The following is a 21,362-nucleotide window of genomic DNA, read 5'->3' as shown; positions in this document are numbered from 1 at the left end:
AGCCTGAGTTTACACCTGATCTGCCCTGCAATTCCTATGGCTACAGCGTTTTGACCTGGCATTACCAGCCCTACAACTGGATTTGTTATCAAACAGCAGCCTTAAATAAGTTCAAAAATGTTACCTTTTAATCTTAACTCACCTTCCATGAGAAATACTTACCTGTTGTAAAACTAAAACCAACAGTCATGCTCCAATCTACCTGTTCATTTCAATTTAATTTTTCATGTAATTGTACCTAAGTCAGCAAAGACATCACTAGCACTAGTTCCTTGTAGCTGTGTTCAGAAGAGGGAAACTGCACCCCCACTACTAAACCCTTCGCTTGTGAACTCTCAGAAGGATTAATTTCCCCTCTGATGCCCCCTCAGCATCCCTGTGCAGCACCCAGCTGACTCAGTCAGACAGGGACCCTGCTAGGTGGAGAGGCAAGACAGAGCCCTGCCCAGCTTAACAGCATCACACCAAATAGAAAATGTCTGGATTTACAGATTGAGGAAGAGCTTATTAGAAATACTCTCACAATGAGGTGAGACTTGCCTGAAACTGTGCACTTTAGCAGCTTCAAGATTTAATTTTTAATTGAATGCTACACAACATCCCACTTTGATTATTGGAGCTCCACTAGAAGCATAACAGAACTGCTTATATATAATGCAGAAAGGAGTGCAACAGGTAAGTCTGTCTCTATCACGTCTCTTACCTTCTCCCTCTCACATATAGTTGCTTAGGATTAAGGTTTAATAGCTTTTCTCCTGGACAAAAGAATCATATAATCTATTCTCTTCTTCATCTCCTGCCAGATATAGTACTTCAGTCATCTTGTTGAACAAGTCCTCTCAAATTGCAGTTGGAAGGCACTCTGTAAAACAACAAACGCTTTCTAATTCACTTGCAATGAAGAGACATCAAAGACTCCAGGGTGTACGGTAGCAAAGATGTGTTGGTATCGTGGCACCTGCCTGTTTAAAACCCACAAAAGGAGAAACAAGACCTGAAATTTTGGGTGATTCACCTTCAAGGTTAACCTAGCTTGCACTTAAGAGAAAAGCTGTGTTCCTCTACAGACAAACACCTTTGTAATAGGGTGAGATCTGCAGGGTGTTTAAACCACTCCACCCAGTGGTAGGAAGCTACATCTACATGGAGTAAATCACTCACGGCTTTACGTGGGCAAGGAACACTTTCCACAAATGTTTTCTTTTTTCACACATTTCAAGAAAGACAAAAATCAACTTTTTCATTATACTCTATAATAGCGACTACTCACACAGAAATAAAGAATACAACCGAGCCTACAAAGAAAAAAAAAGTAGTATGCACTTGGTACAATCAATGTATGTAATTATCCCTCTAAAATCTAACATGTTTCTTCTGTATCCTCTGCTCCTTCCAGGACACTATTAAATTCCCCTAATCCAGATTGCTCTCAGTAAGATGTCTTCATTTCCCAAAGGCAGAAACACAGTTTTACCATTGTTATATCTGCAAAAGTGGAGAACATACTTTGGAATGATATACAAGGATCAGATATTACTGCTGTTGTTGGAGATTAAATGATTGGACTTGCTAGTAAAGACAAGCTCAGACGAAATCCTCAAGGCTAAGTACCCCTATATATTGTGGAAGACTGGCTCAGGAATCAAATGTCAATGCTTATGCTCATCTTTAATAATAATTTGGTAAGAAAAAGCCAATATTCTGAAGCACAGCAAACAAAGTTTGCACACGACCTGGTTTTGCACTTCTAGGAATACCACACTCTAGGCTTAAAAGTGAAATCAGGAACCACAGAAGAGGAATGCAGCATATTCCTCCAAAACCCAGAGCATCCAGGTACCTTGCAGAAGGGCATTCCCCTGGATGACTCGCAGTCTACACAGAGTGATTGCCAATGGTCTTACCCGTTCAATGGTTTAACTGACACAAAGGACCCCTTTTTGGCAGCAGCCTAACAAAGCAGCCACGTTTCAAATGGGCAACAGAGAGCAGAAGCACATGTTTGGACAATCCACACATAATTCACTCTAAAACACCTAAATTGGTTTTAAACCTAAAGAAGGGATTGCATCCTCCCTAACTAAACTGAACTTGTCATCCTTTAGAGGGAGCATTTAGATCACCAGGTATTGCAACCTGAGACCACAGACAGGCAAAAAGAAAGAAATTAAATTCACTCCCAAACCAAGAGCATTTTCCCTTACTGTTCCTGAAAGCAGACACTGAACGCTAAAATCTGGACGTTGTAGAAGAATTTGCATGTATTAGAAGTGCAATACATTAAATTCAGTAAAGGATTTCACTGTTTCACTTTAGTGTGACAAAGCCCCACATCAGAGGCTCTTACAGGAAACGAACAGGATAAAAATGGAATGATATGGGAATAAGCAGTTGGCTCACACAGCAAACAAAGGTTACCAGAAGGATGTACAATCATTTGTGCTGATAACACACTCATAAGTTATCTGGAAAATGAGGTGGACATCATGATGCATTTTGCAGAAAATACGCAATTATTCAAGATGACCAAATTCAACTCTCACAGCTAGAATCACACATGGATCTCAAGAAACTGAGTGATAAAAGGGGGAAATGAAACATTATGTGCAAAATAAAGTGCATGAAGGGGATTATTCTTTACTGTACCTACGCAGTGATGAGCTCTGAAAGAACTGTTACTACACAGGGATGAGATCTTGGAAAAACTGCAGCCAGTTCTCTGAAAATAAGAGTTCAACAACTATCCAGAGTCAAGAAGGAAGAGGGAATTTGTTATTGGTTATTATGGAAGGAACTAAGAAGAGAAAACATCCTGCTTTATAAAATCCATGTGGCAACTGTATCTTGAACAGTGAAACCCCAGTAACCCTAACTTACTAAGACACAGCAGAATGAGGAAAACATACTGTGTTAGATGAACATCTGGTTTGCTGCCTTATGCCAGCTAGGTTTTTTTAATCCATATAAAGAGAGATAAATATTTCTATAGTCATTAAAGACACTGCATCCATAAAAACGCCAGGGATGGTGATCAGCATACTTCCAACTGTTATCCACCAGTTGTAACAACACTTGCCTTGACCTGAATTTCCTGCCAGGCTAGACAGTCAGATTTTGAATAACCTCCCACCTTTCATGATCGTCAGAGTTCGTGCCAGTGGAGTGGCAAGAAGTTGTAGATAACCAATATTTTGGTAGTGGACAGAGGATGAGAAAGAGAAAAGGCTGAAGTCTTTGCTACTGTTTTAGTCTTTGTTGCACAGGACAGGCTATGGAAAAATGCGTGCTGTCTCTGACACAGGATCTGTCCAATAAACTGTATCTAATGTAGACATCTACATCAGAGCAAGCTGCCAGTTGCTCTTGACAGTACAGTAAGCCTAGAGGACTTCAGTGAGTACAGTCAAGGGAGATCTCGTTTCATCCAAATGTAATCTACATTATGTCAAATGATTCACCAGTTAGTTCTCATCCAGGAAAAACAGTCTCTCCAAAAACAAACACTGACTTACCAAAAGTAACAATTCTCACAGTGATTTACTTTTAAAATAAACAAACAAACAATCCAACACCAAGCCCATTTTTCTATTATATTTATTGTTCTTTCGGGAGGCACAATGGAAATTTCAGCTTTCGCTCATTTTCTTTTCCCTTGCAAAGCAGCAGGGTACAGGTTATAGCCATCAATCTACAATCAATATATTCTTCAGAAGGTCTCCTATTAAATCTTCATATCTCCTGATGATAAAAGAGGCACATGTGCCAGACAGCAGCAGTAGCTGAAATAAGGATAGTTTAAGCAATAACTTGCTTAAAAAGCTGCACTGCCTGCTATTTTAAGGCAGGTTTGGTGAAAGTTTGACAAGCAATTTCCTCAGGAAAAGAAAAGAATTTTCCCTACAGAAATATATTAACATTGATTGAAAAGAGGCTTTTAGAAAATACTTCATCAGTGTGAAATTATATTGGTGTCACACTTCCTTTAGTTAGAAAGACATTAACGAATCTCTTTATCAGAATTCAGACTTCTCAGCTATTCCTTTACCTTGCAGGAATGGCACAAAACGAAGGCAGGCAGTGATGCTTCATTGGCACAAAAGGCAGAAGTTTCTTAGGGAATTAGTAATTCGGGCAACACTGCAGCCTCCAGACTCTCTCTCAGGCCGTGTTCTCAATGAGAAGAGCAATACCTTGTCCACCACCAATGCAAGCTGACCCAACCGCGTATTTCCCACCACGACGCCTGTACAGAAAAAGTAACAGTGAATATTATTTACACTTGTGAAACCGTAGTAGCTGTTGCCCTGATTTTATGAAAGGAAACTAGCTATCAACTAGGTACTACTAAAGATGGCATTTTAGAAGGTGTAAGTTCTTCTTTTTCTAGAAAAATATCATGAAGCCTCAACTGATGTTGAAATATTTCTGTGGAAAAACAAGGAGTTGCAGGTCTGAGTCTTTTACCATCTAAAAGATGGTAGGTTATATTGTTCTTAGGAACACAAAATGGCAAGGAATGATATTATGGGATACTTGTGGTTTCAACACATAATAAAACCTGCATAACTAAAATATAATTTTACTGCCAAGGTAGTTTTTAAAAGTTTTCTACAGCCACACTCCAATAAACAGTTTTCTCCAAGGTGCAAATTAACTGAGGCTTTACGGTTGAACACTAATATAGTGTTCCAAGCACAAGCAAAAAGATACAGTGATCTCTGCCCTGAGGGGGGAAAAAAAAGGAAAATGCAGATTAAAATGGTGTTAAGCATATCAAGGAAGTCAAAAGTGTCAAAATTTCTGAAAATGGACTAAAGGAGAAAGAAAGTGATGACAAAGCCTTTTAAATGGACCCTGTTAAGAAAAGAACAGACTGTGCTAAAAGGCTATTTCAATAAAGGAAACCTTCCCACTGAGTACCGTGGGCTTGGATCAGATCTAGAGGAAGCCAAGAATCCTGTAATGACAACAGAATGGAATAAGAGGCAACCTGGACTAGAGCACAAAGGTAACAAATTTGTACAGAAAGCTTTACGCTTTAGCGTGGAGAACTTTAAGCCAGCAGACTGGAAGGTTTTAGTCACACGGTATCCATACTAAAAATCTGTTCCAGGTGTAAATACATCAGCACTGCATTCACGACCAGCAGCTATCAGCTACGTACATACCTTAATTCATGCACCAGATGAGCTGTGATGCGGGATCCCGAGGCACCCAAAGGATGACCTATAGCGATGGCACCTCCGTTGATGTTGGTTTTTTCAGGGTCGAGGCCCAAAGCTTTCTCAACAGCTAGATACTGAGGTGCAAATGCCTCATTCACCTGCAACATCAGAGAAACAATACAACTGCTCATGGCTGACTTTCCACACCAGCTTTCAGCAGCACGTGTGCATACAAGATTAAATGAGGTGAGCTGCTTCTCCAGGTCATTTTGATTGAGAAAAATATTAAACATTGTGTTTATAAAAGCGTACTCAGACAACATACAAATTGTCAGGCCAATCCAACGTAAATTCAAATCCTTCTGGCACATGTGATACAAAGCAAGTTTGTAGCATATTTTATTAAAAAAAACTGTGGTATATTCTGATGCAACATGTTCACGAAGAGCCTATTGCTCTGAAAAAAAATGGCCTTGTTCACAAATGGAGAACTGTGACTAACTTAAAACATTAACAGTCAAGCCAACAGACTAAAACCTCATGTCACATGAGGATTTTTTTTTTTTACATGGAATGCTGTCACACTATTTTCAATTTCCACATGCCTGAGATTTTTGTAATGACTGCAACTGTGTGGTAGAAACTAGATGGGACAGAGGTCAGGCAGGTGAGCTAGGACAAGTGGGCTCCAGACATGTGGAAACACCTACGTAGTGACGACAGGCTACGTATGAGTGGAACATTTCTGTTAAAAAGATCAGGAGTAACCTCACTGTTTGTGTTAAAACTCCTTACCTCTACCAAATCCATGTCCTTCAGGGTCAATCCTGCTTTCTTCAGAACCTCGGTAATCGCAGGTACAGGGCCTAGTTGGAAATTGTATGCCCAGTTAGTTAAATAAAAAAGAAATAAATAAAGCCTTATAAACATGTTATACATAGGATAGCTTCACAAAGCCTCATCAGTTTCCCTCCCATGAGCCTCTGTGCAGCCAGTGAATTCTGGATATGCCACTCACCTGCTTTATTAGGTGGTAAGAGAACTCCTAAATCTCCAAAGTATTTGGCAGCCTTCTCAACACACTGCCAGGGAAAGTTTGGAGTATCACTACTGCTGCACAGCTGTGTTGGTAAACACACATATAGCTTTCAAGTCGAGAGAACTGACAGTCCCCAGCCAAATAAAACAGCTTTATGAGGCGTTCTCCTTCCCAGTACTCTTGGTTCAGCTTATTCTTTCCTCATAACTTGCAGCCTCCAGGTATACAAAAAAGAAAAAGGCAGGCTCTTCTGGAGTTTGCTGGTCATGCATTGTTATGGATATTGTTGTTTTGGTGTTCTTAATATAATTTACTTGAAAATCTTCTAGTCAAAAAACTAACAAACAATAAAACGTTCCCTTGGAGCCAAGTCCCAGCCAACTGCAGCCAGTAAGATTATTTTTTGAGAATATTACAGAGTTTGGCAATAAAACTGTTCTCTGGAAGAAAGCTGATACCTACAGCCTAGTGTAATCTACTAGGGGAGATTAATCTCAAAGCACAGCTACCTAAGGAAAGAGACACTCAATGAGAATTTGAAAGGGCTAATTAGATATGTGTTTGTAGGTCAAAGATATTGTGATGTTAGGTGGTAGCTGATCATTAGACAAAAAAACCCTATCCTAAAACATTAACAATCTCACTACCAAAAAATGGTGTTGACAACTCATAGCTCAAAGAATAAAAAACATGAACATGAGTAAATGACTGAAGAGACAGAAAAATTAACAAAAAGAAAGGGTCCGGTTCAAAGCTCAGTAGATTATTAGAAAGCCTCAGGCAGCTTAACACTAGACTCCAAATGCATCTCATTACAGACAGATTTTAGTATGCCCGTTACGCGTGAGAGTAATGGGAGGGTCTCTTGTGGACAAAGACCATTAATGACAGCCAAGTAGACTTTTTTCTCCTTTCTCTCTTTTTTTTTTTTAAATAATGAATTAACTTGCTACACATTGTGAGGCAGGACTCCCTATCACTATCAGTATGTGAAAGGGCAGTTGCTCAGTCTGAGCTCCTGTTCTCAGATGTGTTGCTGTCATGTCGATTAATCTCATCTGGTCTTTTTGAGTTGCTGGGGACAAGCTGTGGTGTTAAGAAGTTAGGATACTAACTGTTTCTCCATATGATTTATGAAGTTTTTAAACAAGCTAAAAGAGTTGCCTGACCTAGAAAGAATGGGCTAGTTTAGAAAGCACAATGACAGCATGAAGCCTAGGGAAAGAAACCCTCCCTCTACATTTGCTTTGAAGGTTGTGTCAGTCAGATAGTCCGACCAAGAAAACAAATCTGACAATGCTTCATTTGCATTTCTACTGACACATGGAACCAGTCAACAATGACTTCTCTGAATAGAAGGGCAGAAAGGAAAAGCGATGCTGGAATACAATGCTGTCTACAAACTAACAGAAGGGAAAAATCCTGGGGTGTCTGGATTGGCTTTGAGGGTTTGTTTGCGTTAACAGCTACTTGATCAGGAAGCATAAAATATGGGACTAACAAAAAAAAGTAGTTGGTTTGCCAAAATAATACCTGAACAGATGTGTATCCCAGAATCCAATCTTCACTTGAGCAACTGAGTGACTGCTGAAAGGTGTACACATAGCCAGTACTGCTTCAGCAAGAGGTGGGGAAGACAACTCATAGTTACACATTTAGTAATGGGATTTAAAGCTTACAGGAAACTAAAGCGAATTTCAGGAGAAAACTGGTTTTAAAAAACATTGAGAGAGTGCCTCTTTTCTTGACTTACTAACAGAGAGAGTAAAAAAGGGGAAAAAGAAAAAAAGGTGCCTGGGGGGCTATAGTTCAGTACTAAGGCATCACACATGCCCTTTCAGCCAAACTGAGGAGTAAGTCCGTCCCTCTGTCAAGAGGGATGGACTGATGCAGTGGAAGGGACAGTAACAAGCCACACAAACACCTTCAGAGAGACCAGACTCAGCATATTGCAGCCTGCATTTCTTTCTTTCAGAATGCTTACACAAGAAAATTTTAATGCTCCTTGATGCTATAAAATAATGTGCTTTATTGCAACTTACCAATGCCCATTATGGAGGGGTCACAGCCAGCTGAGTGATAGGCTACTACTCTTGCCAGAGGAGTAAGACTGTGCTTTTTAAGTGCTGATTCACTGGCAATGATGACTGCACCAGCTCCGTCACACACCCCCTTGCAATAAGAAAGGAAAGCATTCTTAGTGGAGAAAATACAAACAAACAAAAAAAACCCCACAATTTAAACTAAATATGCCCTGCAAAAAAAAAGCCTGAATCCAAGACACTATTACTAATATTTAACAGACAATTGTATGAGTGTTTCTTCAAAACAAGGAACCACAATCTTTCACTATTCTGTGGACTGTGCAAGAAAGTTAAATATAGCTGTTTAATTAATTTCAAAGTTTTAGAAAAGTAAAAGACGTTTTTCCCACTTAAAGTCTCCCTTATACTGGAAACATCATTCTGTAGACTTGCAAGGACACTATTAATATTGGATAACGTATGTACCATTAATAATAAAAGATACTTTACAGACACCCGTACTTACTGTGGCCATGATCTATTTTAGGCAGGAATTCAGGTTATATGATCACAGTGGTCCTTCTGGCCCAAGGAACATTAATCAATTGATTAAGATAATGACTATAAGAGAGGAACAGTCAGTAATGACATGCTGCCAAGCACCCAGTCTACTCTGGGTAAGAGCAAAATGTGGTTTGCACTACAGAGGATAGTAACTGTGGTACAAAGCTGAGCAGCAGCAGCATGCCCACAAATACAATGCATGATTTGTGAAGCAACTGTTCAGTAATCATTGCCTCCAAAAGAAAGTAGAATGGCTAATTCTACACAGCCACTGCAGGTATCAACTGCATAATTCAAGTCTGATAAGGAAGTGTCAATGCCTCACTAAAAGAACAGTGACAATCCACAGAACTAAATTCTAGGAAACAGACACAGATGGAAGGATCTCCTGCCATCTTGGGGCTGGGACAGTCAACCAGGGGCATTCCATTGCAGAATTAGAAATTATTTTCGTCAGGAGACACCGCTGACAGCCAAAGGTGGCTCAGTGAGACATAAAAACAGTGACAATAAATTTGGAGAACCTCAGAGGTGACACTTCCACAACCCAAGGCTTTGACACACTCACCGAAGCATTCCCAGCAGTGACTGTTCCATCCTTTTTAAAGATAGGTGCGAGTTTTGCCAACTGTTCCAGAGTGCTCTGGGGTTTTGGGTGCTCATCCTTTTGCATAGTTTCTTTCCCCTTTTTTGCTTTCACTTCTATTGGTGCCATCTCAGCATTAAAGTAACCAGCATCGTGAGCTGCAACCACAAAAAGGAAAATAAAAGGACTCTGATAAAAAGATCAAGACGATTGCGCAGCATGACCAACAATCCTATTTTCATGTGCACACAACTTTTGCTCTAATTTAACCAAAAGTTCACAGACAGTACTGTTTATACTTTATTTTGTTTAAATAGGCTGGCTGGTGTTTCATTGTTTGTTTTTTTAGAAATTGTGCAAAAACTCTACATTCTCAAACTTCTCCAAAGAAAGTCTCAAATATTAAAGTGTTATTTCAGCTTTAAATAACTGAATTCTTCTTTTTTTTTTTTTTTTAAACCACTAGATTTATTTTTGGTACACATCCCCCTGTATTGTTGCTTTATCTATGGCTCTGTCACTTATCAGAGGGCCAAGAAGCTGTAAATCTCACCCCGAGAGGAACATGGGAAAAAATCCTGAGCCACATTTTCTCTGTTGATAACCAGCATAAGCTATTGTATATCAATTAAAGTCCTGTCCAAGTTGCTCCCCCCACAGGATCTCAGTCAAGTCACCATCCTAAGATGGGATTCAGCTGCTTAAACAACCTGAGACAATTCAAGGCATTGTAGGTATCTAAGATGCTCATAAGAGCATCTGGCCACATCACCTAAGACAACATTTGACACCAATATTCAGGCAACTAAACGCTACCTTTTGTGTCCACAATGTTGATGTGAACACACAGATTTAAAACCAAAACACCTCTTACCTCCCAAAACTGAACCAAGAATCCTTCCACAGATGCAACTCTAAGGGATTTAAAACTAAGATACTGAAATTGCCAGATCTGCTGTTGTGTGGCTACCTCCAAACTTTCTCAATAAATTCTACAATGTCTTTTTCTTTCCTGATCAGCCACAGGACTCTCTTTAGTGTGGAATAAGGTGAACTGGTCATAACAAGCAGAAACAAAAACAGCAAGGCAAAATCCTAGAAAACCAGAAAGAAGCAAAAGCTTCTTCAGGGGCAGAGTTTCTAGCAAAGGTTCCAGGAATTCACCTCTGATATGGAGACAGGCTGAGAGAGTTGGGGCTGTTCAGCCTGGGGAAGAGAAGGCTCCAGGGAGACCTTCTAGCACCTTCCAGTACCTGAAGGTGTACAGGAAAGCTGGAGAGGGGCTTTTTACAAGGGCATGGAGTGACAGGACGAGGGGGAACGGTTTTAAACTGAAAGAGGGGAGATTTAGATGAGATATTAGGAAGAAATTCTTTCCTGTGAGGGTGGTGAGACACTGGCCCAGGTTGCCCAGAGAAGCTGTGGCTGCCCCCTCCCTGGCAGTGTTCAAGGCCAGGCTGGATGGGGCTTGGAGAAACCTGGTCTAGTGGAGGGGTTGGAACTAGATGATCTTTAAGGTCCTTTACAACCCAAACCATTCTATTGTTCTATGAATGGCAGGAGTTAGATAACAAGATCAGCAGGGAAGGTAACACACCACTGAGAAAAGTTACAAAAAGCACTGCTGCACTCATTGAAAAAAATACAAAATTTTCCTTCAAGAGTAGCAGCTGTTAAGAAGCACCAGAATCTAAAAGTATGCTTACATCTGTCCTTCTTATGTTCACTTTTGGGTTGCAAGGTATGTTGAAGTCCCAGGACGACCACTACACATTCTACTGGCTTTTGGCCTACCATCCTGTTTACACCATCAATTGATTTCTCAGTAATCCAATGCCTCTGAATTATGGCTTTGACCATGTAAACCACCCAGAGAACAGTTTAAATACAGGTCCTGAACAAATACCCCCTCTTCAGATTCCATCTGCTCTAACTGTTCAAGGGCTGTAGAACAACATATGATTTGTAAAAGAAAGAAAAAATATTTAGATCAATTCTAGCACATGCTGGCATGCCAGAAAGATGTGGGTTGCTGTGGGAGAGGACTGTTCTGCAGTGGAGAGGAAAGAAAGGTGGGGAGTCAGGCATGCCTGGGACAAGGCTGCTCTGCTGCAGGGAAAATAAGGGCAAAGCATCCCATCAAAGGGGCATCAACAAGCTACATTCATGAACATGAACCCTGTTCAGGCAGGAGGTGATGTGTGAGAGGCCAATGGCATTTGCTGCCTGAATGTCCACTAAGAAGATGCAGCAAGCCAGTGGAAAGGGACTCATTAGTCAACCTGCTGATAGGCACAACACCTGACTCAGTATATTCAAAGCCAAACCCCCTAGGAATGGGTTACCTGTCCCACAGGGCAAACAAAACCATGAATTACTGTATCTGCAAATCAAAAGACAAATCACACCAAGACACACGAGCTACACAAAACTTAAAAATACTTTGAATCAGTGCTAAAAACTGACTAGATTTGAAAATAGTATCGTATAAAGACATCCATTCCTAAATTTACTGACCAGCTTTGCATCTCTGTTGCGTTTTCAATGCGTATCGGTCACAGTCCTCTCGTGTGATGTTGTATTTTGCAGCCAGGTTTTCAGCTGTAACTGCCATAGGTATTTTAACATGGGAATCTGTTAGACCTGCCCACAGTGTGTCTTCCAACTGCATGGAACATTATGAAAAGAAAATTATAAAGCACAACATTATTAATATCTATTATTGACAGCGTCTAATCATTCAGCAGCCTCTTAGAAACTAACGTCTCTTTATAAAATTAACTCAGGTTACCTACAGATACTTTATTTAAATCAGAACAAACACACTGCAAAACAGTATGCAAGTTCTTGTGTGCTATTTTAGTTCATCTACGTTGTGCTCTAGCGTGGTTCTTTCCACTCACATGTGGCCCTGAGAGGTTTGGGAAAAGCCTATGATTCTTAGCATTTCAGCATATTTCACTGCTGTACGAATTATTTATTAGAGACCTATGAGAAAACACACCTGTCTTCCTGGTTACCAAGAGGAAAGATGAGGAGCTGTGAAAAGGCACAGCAGCCTTACTGATTCTTTGGCTCCTTCTCTACTGTCAGGTCAAATCACCTTACTTGAGTCAAACGTTTCTGTGGGTAAAACATCTCAGGTGAGAAAATACCCAAGTCTAACTTCACTTAACCTGATAAAGACAATGCCAGTCAGTCCAGATGGGTTTTGTCATCTGTCACCAGTAAAGTTCCATGAGATAAATCACTCATTCACCTGCAAGTGTATAATTTAATTATCTTCATGATAAGAACCCAGTGGCACCTATGGAGACTCAGTGTTATCAGCAGCCTTGTGAAGGTGTTCTCTGTAGGAACCGAGGCTTAGTGGCAGTGCTACACACGGTTCACAGAACAGAGTCAAGCATCCTTCATATTCACCACCTTCACAAGGGAAAAAATGTAGGGAAAAAAGGTAGCGTAGGAAAAACAAAGGGCTGAAACACTGAATTATCCTAATTTAGCATTTTGATGTTGGTTATGACCCACTGAATAAACAGGAATTATCAGAGCAGAACTGGCTCCTGCTGCAAATTTCCCACAGTATTCACTAAGGATATACCTTCAGAAGAAAATGTAAAAATAACTTCTCTGTCAATGGATTTAACTTCAAGTTTCCATTTTTTAAATGGAGAGATGCTTACAACTTGGATTTACACACGTTCTTTACCAATCCATCTACCACTGCTAGCCTTACTAGCTTTACCTAGGTGGTGTATGCCTCTACTTCACAGCCTCTGACATGAGAAAAATTTTTTATATAATACACAGTACTTTGATGGGATGTACCAAGCGAACTAAGCTGTGTGTCTAAGAGTTTATTGACCTGTTTAACATGGAACAGGAATTCAAATATGGGTTTGGAAAAGCTAGAAAACTGGCATGCTTAACAAAATTGCCTGAACCTACTGTTTTGATAACGTCCGAATACTGGATAAATGCTTTGAACAACTACATCCAGATCTAATCTTCAATAATTTCATTTGCAAGGATACAGTGTCTAGCAGGCCCGACACTTTATGTTGCTCTGTAAACATGACTTTATTCAGAGAAACAAAAAAAAGTAAAAAAAAAAGTACTATACCTTGAGTTCTGCTCCTAACCTGGTTCCAAACCGAATGTTTCGAACTGCATAAGGAGCCTGGCTCATATTTTCAGCTCCACCACACAGAACAACTTCTGCGTCATTAAGGCAAATTTCCTGTTAACAGAAAAACAACACAGATCTAGGATTTAGTTTGCTGGTTTTGTAAGACAATAACAACTGTTTTAGAAAAAGACCTTGTCACCTACAAAGCCACGCACACAGAACGAATTCATGCTTAGCCATGTGTATACTTATGAAGGGTTTACCCTTTTATTAAGATTGGGGTCTGTCTCTTTCATTACATGTTCCTTCTTCCTCCTTTCAGCAAGGAGTGATTATATCAATGAGGGAGGAAGAAAATGTGGGTGCACACATATGATAGGACTGAGAAACAAAGCCATTAAGCATCTGCATGCTTGTGTAGTTAGGTTCACAGATGGTTGAACTTTTTTCCCCCCTCATGCTTAAAGAGAAGTTAATCTTCTATTTTAGAAGAAGTGATGCTATAAATTATCTAACCCATGAGGCGAGAATATAAACAATGATCAAAAGATGAAAGCCTCCTCTTGTGGTTCTGACACCCCGTAATTCCAATCCATACAAACAGGATTACAGAATGCAACTCTTGCACAGCCGAGCTCTACTTCACTGGCTAACACTTGTTGCATCCCTTGTCTTAAACATAAAATAGCTACAATGAGGATTTTTAAAACCAACCACAAAATACATCACTGTGGAGGCTGAGGTCTTGCACAAAACCATGCAGAACAATAGGAAGCCTCTACCAGTGGCAGCTAAAAATCCATGTTAAGACTCATCCCAAACACGTAGTACACGTTTTTACACACGTCTCTTCTCTCATGTTAACAATCTGATAAAGGTTACAACTAATAGAGAAAACAAAGAGCTTTGTACCTGACATCCATTGGCAATGGACTGGAAACCAGAGCCACAAAGCCTGTTGACAGTGAGGGCTGGAACTGGGACAGGAACTCCCACACGTAAACCAACATGTCTTGCAATATAAATCGCATCTGCAGAGCTCTGCAGTCAGAACAAACAGGAGGGTTTGTTACAACTCTTAATTTCTTTGGAAAGTAAAAAGTCTTGATGAAAAGTCAAAATGGGGTAATTGTATCACTGAGAAAAGACAGTGTATGCTCAACAGAAATCCTACTAGTCATAAGAAGCACTTTGGTTCACTTCAAAACCACACCTTCCTATATGATCAAAAAGGGCCAGTGTCTTAACATGCATCTTAAAGAAACTCTGTGTCGTAAAGGCTAGACATCAGGCCAAAAATGGGACTAGAGATGCTAAGACTGAAGTCAGCAACTTCATCAGAGTGCCCACCCTTAATAACAGTGAAGTCAGAATACAAAACCAAACCAGAAATGTTCTTTGCTATCCTAACTAAAACAAAGACACTCATGTAGATAGGTGGATAACTCCTGTTTTGCAATGCTGGTGCCCTGCATACAATAGCACCTACATCACAAGCTCTTTGGAAAAGACATGATTGTCCGAATGTCTCCGCCAGTCAAGGCACGTATCCATCCACCTCAAAGCAAAGTCATCTTCACTCAAAAAAATTCTGTTTAGAAAACTCGAGGGGAATGGGCTCAAATCAGTTACAGTCTCCAGAACGGGACTTATACAATTCAGTGGATTTATACAATTCAGTGAAAATCCACTGACCATTGAGTTCCACAGCTCAAGTCATTAAAATAGGAAAAATGTACCATGGATGACCAACTAACTGCTTAATGAATCTGCATTTTTAAATCAGCTCGTCCTAGTTTAAACTACCTTTGGTACCAAAACAAGAAAGCTAAGCCCTGCTCCCAAAAATATCACAAATCATGCAGGGTATGATTACCCATTCCATTTCCACTCCTTTGGTTTATTCTTGGCTGCAAAAGCAGAGGTAACTATCTATGGGACCACACCAAAGGAGACGACTGAAATAATCACTGACCAACAAATCTTCCTGCTACCAACCTGTATGACATTGCCAACAATGACGCTGTCGATGATCTCAGGAGAGACCTTGCCAGCAGCCAAGGCAGCTCGAGCAGCGTGTTCTGTCAGATCGGTGGCTGTGAAGTCCTTCAGCAAACCTCCATAGCTCCCGAAAGGAGTTCGCTTCGCTGCCACAATGAATACACCTGCAAGAGAAACAAGAATTATCCAGATGTGCAGAGTCTAATGAACAGAAAATCACCACGTCAGCCTCAACTGGAAAACATCCTCATTTCACAGGAGGCTTTGTAAATCTATATAGACAACGTGAATGCACACAGAGGCTGCTACACCACATCAGACATGAGTGCTAGTGTACTAAAAGCATGAAAGTAACCTCCACGAATTCCCACAGTGGACACCTGTGAAACAACCAGATGAGGAACAGTTCTTTTAAGAAACAAAGAGGTCACTCCTTCATCCTAGAAAAATCATCAGATTTTTGGCTTTTACTCTGAAACAGTTTTCACAAAGAAAAAAAAAAAAACAGCCAAAAAAGCAAAACAAAAAAACCTTTTTATATGCATTTTAACTTTGATTCTTTTAACTTCAGAGGAAAACCATTCCCTAATCAAAAAATTCATGCTATTTCCAGAACTATATATGTCACCTAAACTGCATTAGCATCAGTTTTCCATTTTCTGAGAAGAAAAATCCCGTTTTCAATAGACAGGAGAGTATGTGCAAGCGCGTGGGTACAAATGCATTGCCCAGAAGTAGTCTGTACGAATTCCAGCTTGGGAGAAGCTGGATGTGAACCAAACATCTAGTGACTGCTCGTCGCAGCGGCTCTCCGCTTCTGCATGCAGAAACAAGTGGGAGGCAGGCTGTGAACTTTCCCCCAGTTGAACAACAGAGCTCACACCACCTTCACAGCTGCCAGAAAACAGCCACTGTTATTTTAAGTAACGCTAGAAGGATATATATATATAAATGTAAGAATGAAGGCAGATTAAAATGCCTGTTCGTTAAGGTGCTCATGAACAGTGTTCTCAGGCCGTCTTGTTAGAGGCCATGAGATCCATCCTCCTTGGTTGGTTTGTCAGAGAGAGGGTGCTCCTCTGTCACTCATGGATCTGGATCTCAGACTACGTCATTTACAGAAAAGGACTTTCCAAACTGGTGAAGGTCAAGCTTGGTCTGCTGACAGGAGCTTGAACACAATGCTGGGATCTGAAACAGGCAACAAATATGCTCAGAAGATCATCTGGGAAATACCCTGAAGAAGACTAAGAATTACAGCTCCAAGGACAGGGAGGAATGCTAAATCCAACGTGGCTTCCAAAGCCATGAAGATAGCAAAATAGAGTAACACCCTCACACCCTGATGCTGCCCATGGGCTTCTTTCTGGGGTACCCTTAAGAAAGAAGCCTTTGCTAAGCAACTATTGCTGCTCCCTTAAAAAGTAGTGCTGACACGGTAACTATCCAAAACCTGTGAGAAGCAGAATTTATTTCCTCAAAGGAATAAATAGCTACTACCTATTAGACATCCAAAAATCACCCTCCTTGGGTTTTTAAATGTAGAGGGAACACCACGGTCACTAAAAATACATATCTCAAGAAGTCTCTGTATAGGCAGAGATCTGAAAAGCAGCAAAGCTGGTGCTGTGGGGAAGGGCCTGTACCCAGGCATGGAACAGACCCCTTGTATACACACAGTGTATGGAAGATTCATCATCGTTTTCCACTCTTCATTTAATCATCATTCAACCGATACCAGCAGGTAATTCAATTTAATCCCAAACAATTCTTAATCCACTGACTGAGCACTTTTGACTTTGGTTGTACATTATTTTTTTCTAAAAAAGCTGGAAACTACTAACAGACATAAGGTACGAACCCCTACAATTTTTTTTTAATGAAGGTGAGGATGCTTTAACTGATTTATGTTTATGGGAAACAGGTGTGTTCAACACAGTCACTTCAGGAGTAGTTCCTGGACTTTCTAAGTATTCAGGTGACAGATTAAAAATTTACACCAGTAATTTTCATTTAACTAACGAAAATATATTGTATTAACAATAATCTATTGAATGTTAAGTTTGAGTCTTCATTAAACGTTAACAACGCTTGTGAAAAAAAAAAAAAAAAGATCCTTAGCTCTTTTAAGGATGACCTCACATTCCTAAGCTTATCTTCCCTGCAGCAAAGCAGTCCTTGACACTCATCCTGCCACCACTCCTCCTGCCCACCGATTCCTGTCCCTCTGTCTCCTCCAAAATAGTGCCAGCAACAGCTGATGACAAGGCTTTGCTGTGGAAACCTCAAGGACCTGACCGAGCGCAAAGAACTTGTTCTCCTCCCTTTTGGCCAGGTTGTTGGTTACCCACATTATTTGCTGAATTGCATACACCGTGTTGCCTTCCAAACAAACAGTCCAGGGGAGAGGATGGAACTTTGCCCTTAAACTTGCCTTTCACAATAATAACAACATCTGTCTCTCTTCCACCGAGGCTGCTCGCTGCTGTCCACTTCTTCACAACAGCACCGCGGGGCCAAAGTGTAAACCAGAGCAGATCACACAACCAACCAGACTAACACAGAGGTAGTTACTTGCTGCCAAACAGGGACCTGCTATTATAGATCTGGAACATTCGCTAACCCTCCAACATGTCTCAAGTGCTCTTGGTATGAAAATATTTCTTCGCCAGAGCCTATTTTGAAGGCCTGAAAAACAATCATTAATCTCAAAAAATCTAAGGAGCAAGAACAGTGTGTGAAAAATATTGTGGCAAGGAACGAGAGAAGATCTTGAATCAGCTACAGAAAACTAACACCGAACAAGTATGGGCAAAGCTGCTCTCTGCATTATCCAGTTCAGTAGACAAATACAGAATTACTGCAACACTGACTAGATGGGTTTTCAGCATTGAAACCTCCAACCATGACTTACACATCTGTTATTATTTAGCTACAGTCTATCAAGTAGCAAAGCACCATCAAATAGGTAAAAAGCCCTTTTTCAATAAATTCCAATTTTGTTTTTAAACAAGATCAGGTATTAAAGGGCGGATTTATCTCGTTTTTAAGAGACAAGAACTTTAAACCACATAGAGCGAAAAGGACTACTTTACACAAAACGCTTTTAGGAACTGTTGGCACTTACAGAGTTTATCCTGCACCGTTACTGCTAACACAGGCAGGCGCTGGATATGGCAAAAGAAACTTTCAGTCAGTGACACTTCAAGTGTCACTTCTAGTCACTGCACATAGCCACAGCCAGTTATCGGACATATATATGCACTCTTTCATAGAATCACAGACTGGTTTGGGTTGGAAGGGACCTTAAAGATCATCTAGTTCCAACCCCCCTGCCATGGGCAGGGACACCTTCCACCAGACCAGGTTGCTCCAAGCCCCATCCAACCTGGCCTTGAACACTGCCAGGGAGGGGGCAGCCACAGCTTCTGTGGGCAACCTGGGCCAGGGTCTCACCACCCTCACAGCAAAGAATTTCTTCCTAATATCTCATCTAAATCTCCCCTCTTTCCATTTAAAACTGCTCCCCCTCATCCTATCACTCAATGCCCTTGTAAAAAGTCCCTCTCCAGCTTTCCTGTAGGCCCTTCAGGTACTGGAAGGTGCTAGAAGGTCTCCCCGGAGCCTTCTCTTCTCCAGGCTGAACAGCCCCAACTCTCTCAGCCTGTCTCCACAGCAGCGGTGCTCCAGCCCTCTCATCGTCTCCGTGGCCTCCTCTGGACTTGCTCCAACAGCTCCATGTCCTTCTTCTGTTGGGGCCCCAGAGCTGGACGCAGCACTGCAGGGGGGGTCTCCCGAGAGCAGAGGGGCAGAATCCCCTCCCTGACCTGCTGGCCACGCTGCTGGGGATGCAGCCAAACCCTTTGCTATAGGTTTGTTCGTACCACAACTGGCGGAAGGTCAAACGCAGTATATTCAATATACATTCGATGAACGCTCAATACGGAGAGCCTTGGGACCGACGCTGTGCCCCTTCTGCCCCCTCGGCACCGACCGCACAGACGCTGACAGGGCACGGACAAGGCAGCGGGGAGGAAAATGCCCCCCCCTGGAGGGATACGAACGGCTCCAGAGGCTCCATTTTGGATTTTCTGACGGACAACACGAGCTGCAGCCGGGTTACAGACCCCTAAACCAGGGCCTGCCCCGGCGAGGCCCCGCCACCCCGGGCAGCGCACCGCGGCACCGCCGGGCACCCTCGCCTCAGCCCCGGCCCTGCCTCCCCTCACGGAGCCCGCCCGGGCCTCGCTCTCCCTCGGGCACGGGCGGCCCCGCCGCCCCCCGCTGACGAGCCAGACACCCGCTATCCCGCCCCCGCCCGGGGCGGCAGGGAGCCGCCCGCCCCGCCGGGGCTGACAGCAGCCTCACCCCGCAGCAGCGCCATCGCCGCCCCGCTCCGCGCCGCTCCGCCGCCCGCCGCGCCCGGCCCCGCCGCACATTCGCCACGCGGGGGGCGGAGGGAGCAGGCAACGCGCGGGCGGCACTTTTTAACTTATTTTAATTTTTTTTTTTTAATTGCACTTCTACTTGATTTAATTTCTCCCTCCTCGCCGCTCCCGGCCCCGCAGAGGGAGGCGCAGGCTTGAGGCGAATCGGCGGCGGAGGAAACGGCGTTGCGCTGGTAGCGGGCGGGCAGGGCGTGCCCCGCTGCTCCCGCTCCTGCCCCGCTCCGCGCGGCCTTGCCCGGCCCGGAGCTTCCGCGCCGCGGTCCGTGATGAGTAGCCACTGCGCAAGCCGAGTTCCGCGGGATCCGTGAGGAAACTTGTGCTGGGGAAGGCACCTGAGACCGGCGGGCGGCGGCCAGGGGCGGCCCCGGCAGGCCTGAGGGCAGCTCCCCTCCCTCCCGGGGCGAAGTCAGCCCTCCCTGAACGCCTCATCTGGGGTTTTAATGGACGTTTGCAGCCCTGAGCTGCTTCACAGTCTGTGCCTGCGCCCATTTCCAAGCTTTAGCCTCTCTGGACTTGCGTGGAGAGGAGTAGGACTCACTCCCTGGCCTTCTCCGTGGCTGCTGTCCATTGCAACCTCCCGGCTTTCAAAAAAAAAAACCACCTTTCCAAGCTCTGCTGGTTGAAAATGCATGTTGAGGTAGGATTTATGTGCATAAAAGCTTCAGTGGAACCATTCAGACTGTCAGGCAGAGGAAGCAATCTAGGAGGTTCCTCCAATGTGTGGAGGACAACTTCCTCATGCAGGTGGTAAATGAGCCCACTAGAGGAGGGGCCCTGCTTGACCTGTTGTTTGTGAACAGAGAAGGACTAGGGGGAGATGTGAGGGTTGGTGGCCGTCTTGGGAATAGTGACCATGAAATGTTACAGTTTTCCATAGTGGGGGAAGTAAGGAGGGGCAAGAGCAGAGCTTCTGCCTTAGATTTCGACCAGGCAGACTTTAGCCTGTTTAAGAGGTTGGTGGACCGAGTCCCTTGGGAGTCGGTCCTGAAGGGCAAAGGAGTCCAGGAAGGCTGGACATGCTTCAAAAGGGAATTGCTAAATATTCAGGAGCAGGCTGTCCCAGTGTGTAGGAAAACAAGCTGTCAGGGAAAAAGACCGGCCTGGTTAAACAGAGAACTTAGGCTAGAACTTAAGGAAAAAAGAGAGCCTACTTGCTCTGGAAGAAGGGTCGGGTAACTCGGGAGGTCTATAGGGATGTTGCTAGGTCATGTAGGGAGAAGATTAGAAGGGCCAAAGCTCGATTAGAGCTTGATTTGGCTGCTACAGTCAAAGATAACAAAGTTTCTACAAATACATCAACAGCAAAAGGAGGGTCAAGGAGAGCCTCCACCACTTGCTGAATGAGGAGGGTAGTGTAGTGTCAGGGGATGAGGAAAAGGTAGAGGTGCTCAATGCCTTCTTTG

The 21,362-nt window shown here is 42.7% G+C and overlaps 1 protein-coding gene across 1 annotated transcript; it reads right to left on the bottom strand.

Annotated features, from left to right (window-relative positions):
- Positions 1-3,576: 3,576 nt before the first annotated feature.
- ACAA2 (acetyl-CoA acyltransferase 2) lies at positions 3,577-19,947 on the bottom strand. The gene is made up of 10 exons (XM_068422652.1): positions 19,880-19,947; positions 15,509-15,675; positions 14,423-14,551; positions 13,505-13,621; positions 11,896-12,043; positions 9,361-9,536; positions 8,247-8,376; positions 5,961-6,031; positions 5,169-5,323; positions 3,577-4,243 (listed from the first exon to the last, which is right to left on the bottom strand). The coding sequence occupies exons 1-10, from the start codon at positions 19,893-19,895 to the stop codon at positions 4,159-4,161; spliced, it is 1,194 nt and encodes a 397-aa protein (XP_068278753.1). The 5' UTR covers positions 19,896-19,947; the 3' UTR covers positions 3,577-4,158.
- Between the last annotated feature and the right edge of the window lie 1,415 nt (positions 19,948-21,362).

This window comes from Nyctibius grandis, chromosome Z (assembly GCF_013368605.1).
Source record: "Nyctibius grandis isolate bNycGra1 chromosome Z, bNycGra1.pri, whole genome shotgun sequence".
Taxonomy (NCBI): domain Eukaryota; kingdom Metazoa; phylum Chordata; class Aves; order Nyctibiiformes; family Nyctibiidae; genus Nyctibius; species Nyctibius grandis.
Note: the sequence above shows the minus strand (reverse complement) of the source record. Positions and strands in the feature narration are given on the sequence as shown.

Excerpts from the sequence above, each read along its gene's own strand:
- ACAA2 (XM_068422652.1), bottom strand. Across the intron at positions 12,044-13,504 it reads GGTTAGGAGCAGAACTCAAG|TTGGAAGACACACTGTGGGC; the intron begins GTATAGTACTTT and ends TGTTCCATGCAG. Across the intron at positions 4,244-5,168 it reads CATCTGGTGCATGAATTAAG|GCGTCGTGGTGGGAAATACG; the intron begins GTATGTACGTAG and ends TTTTCTGTACAG.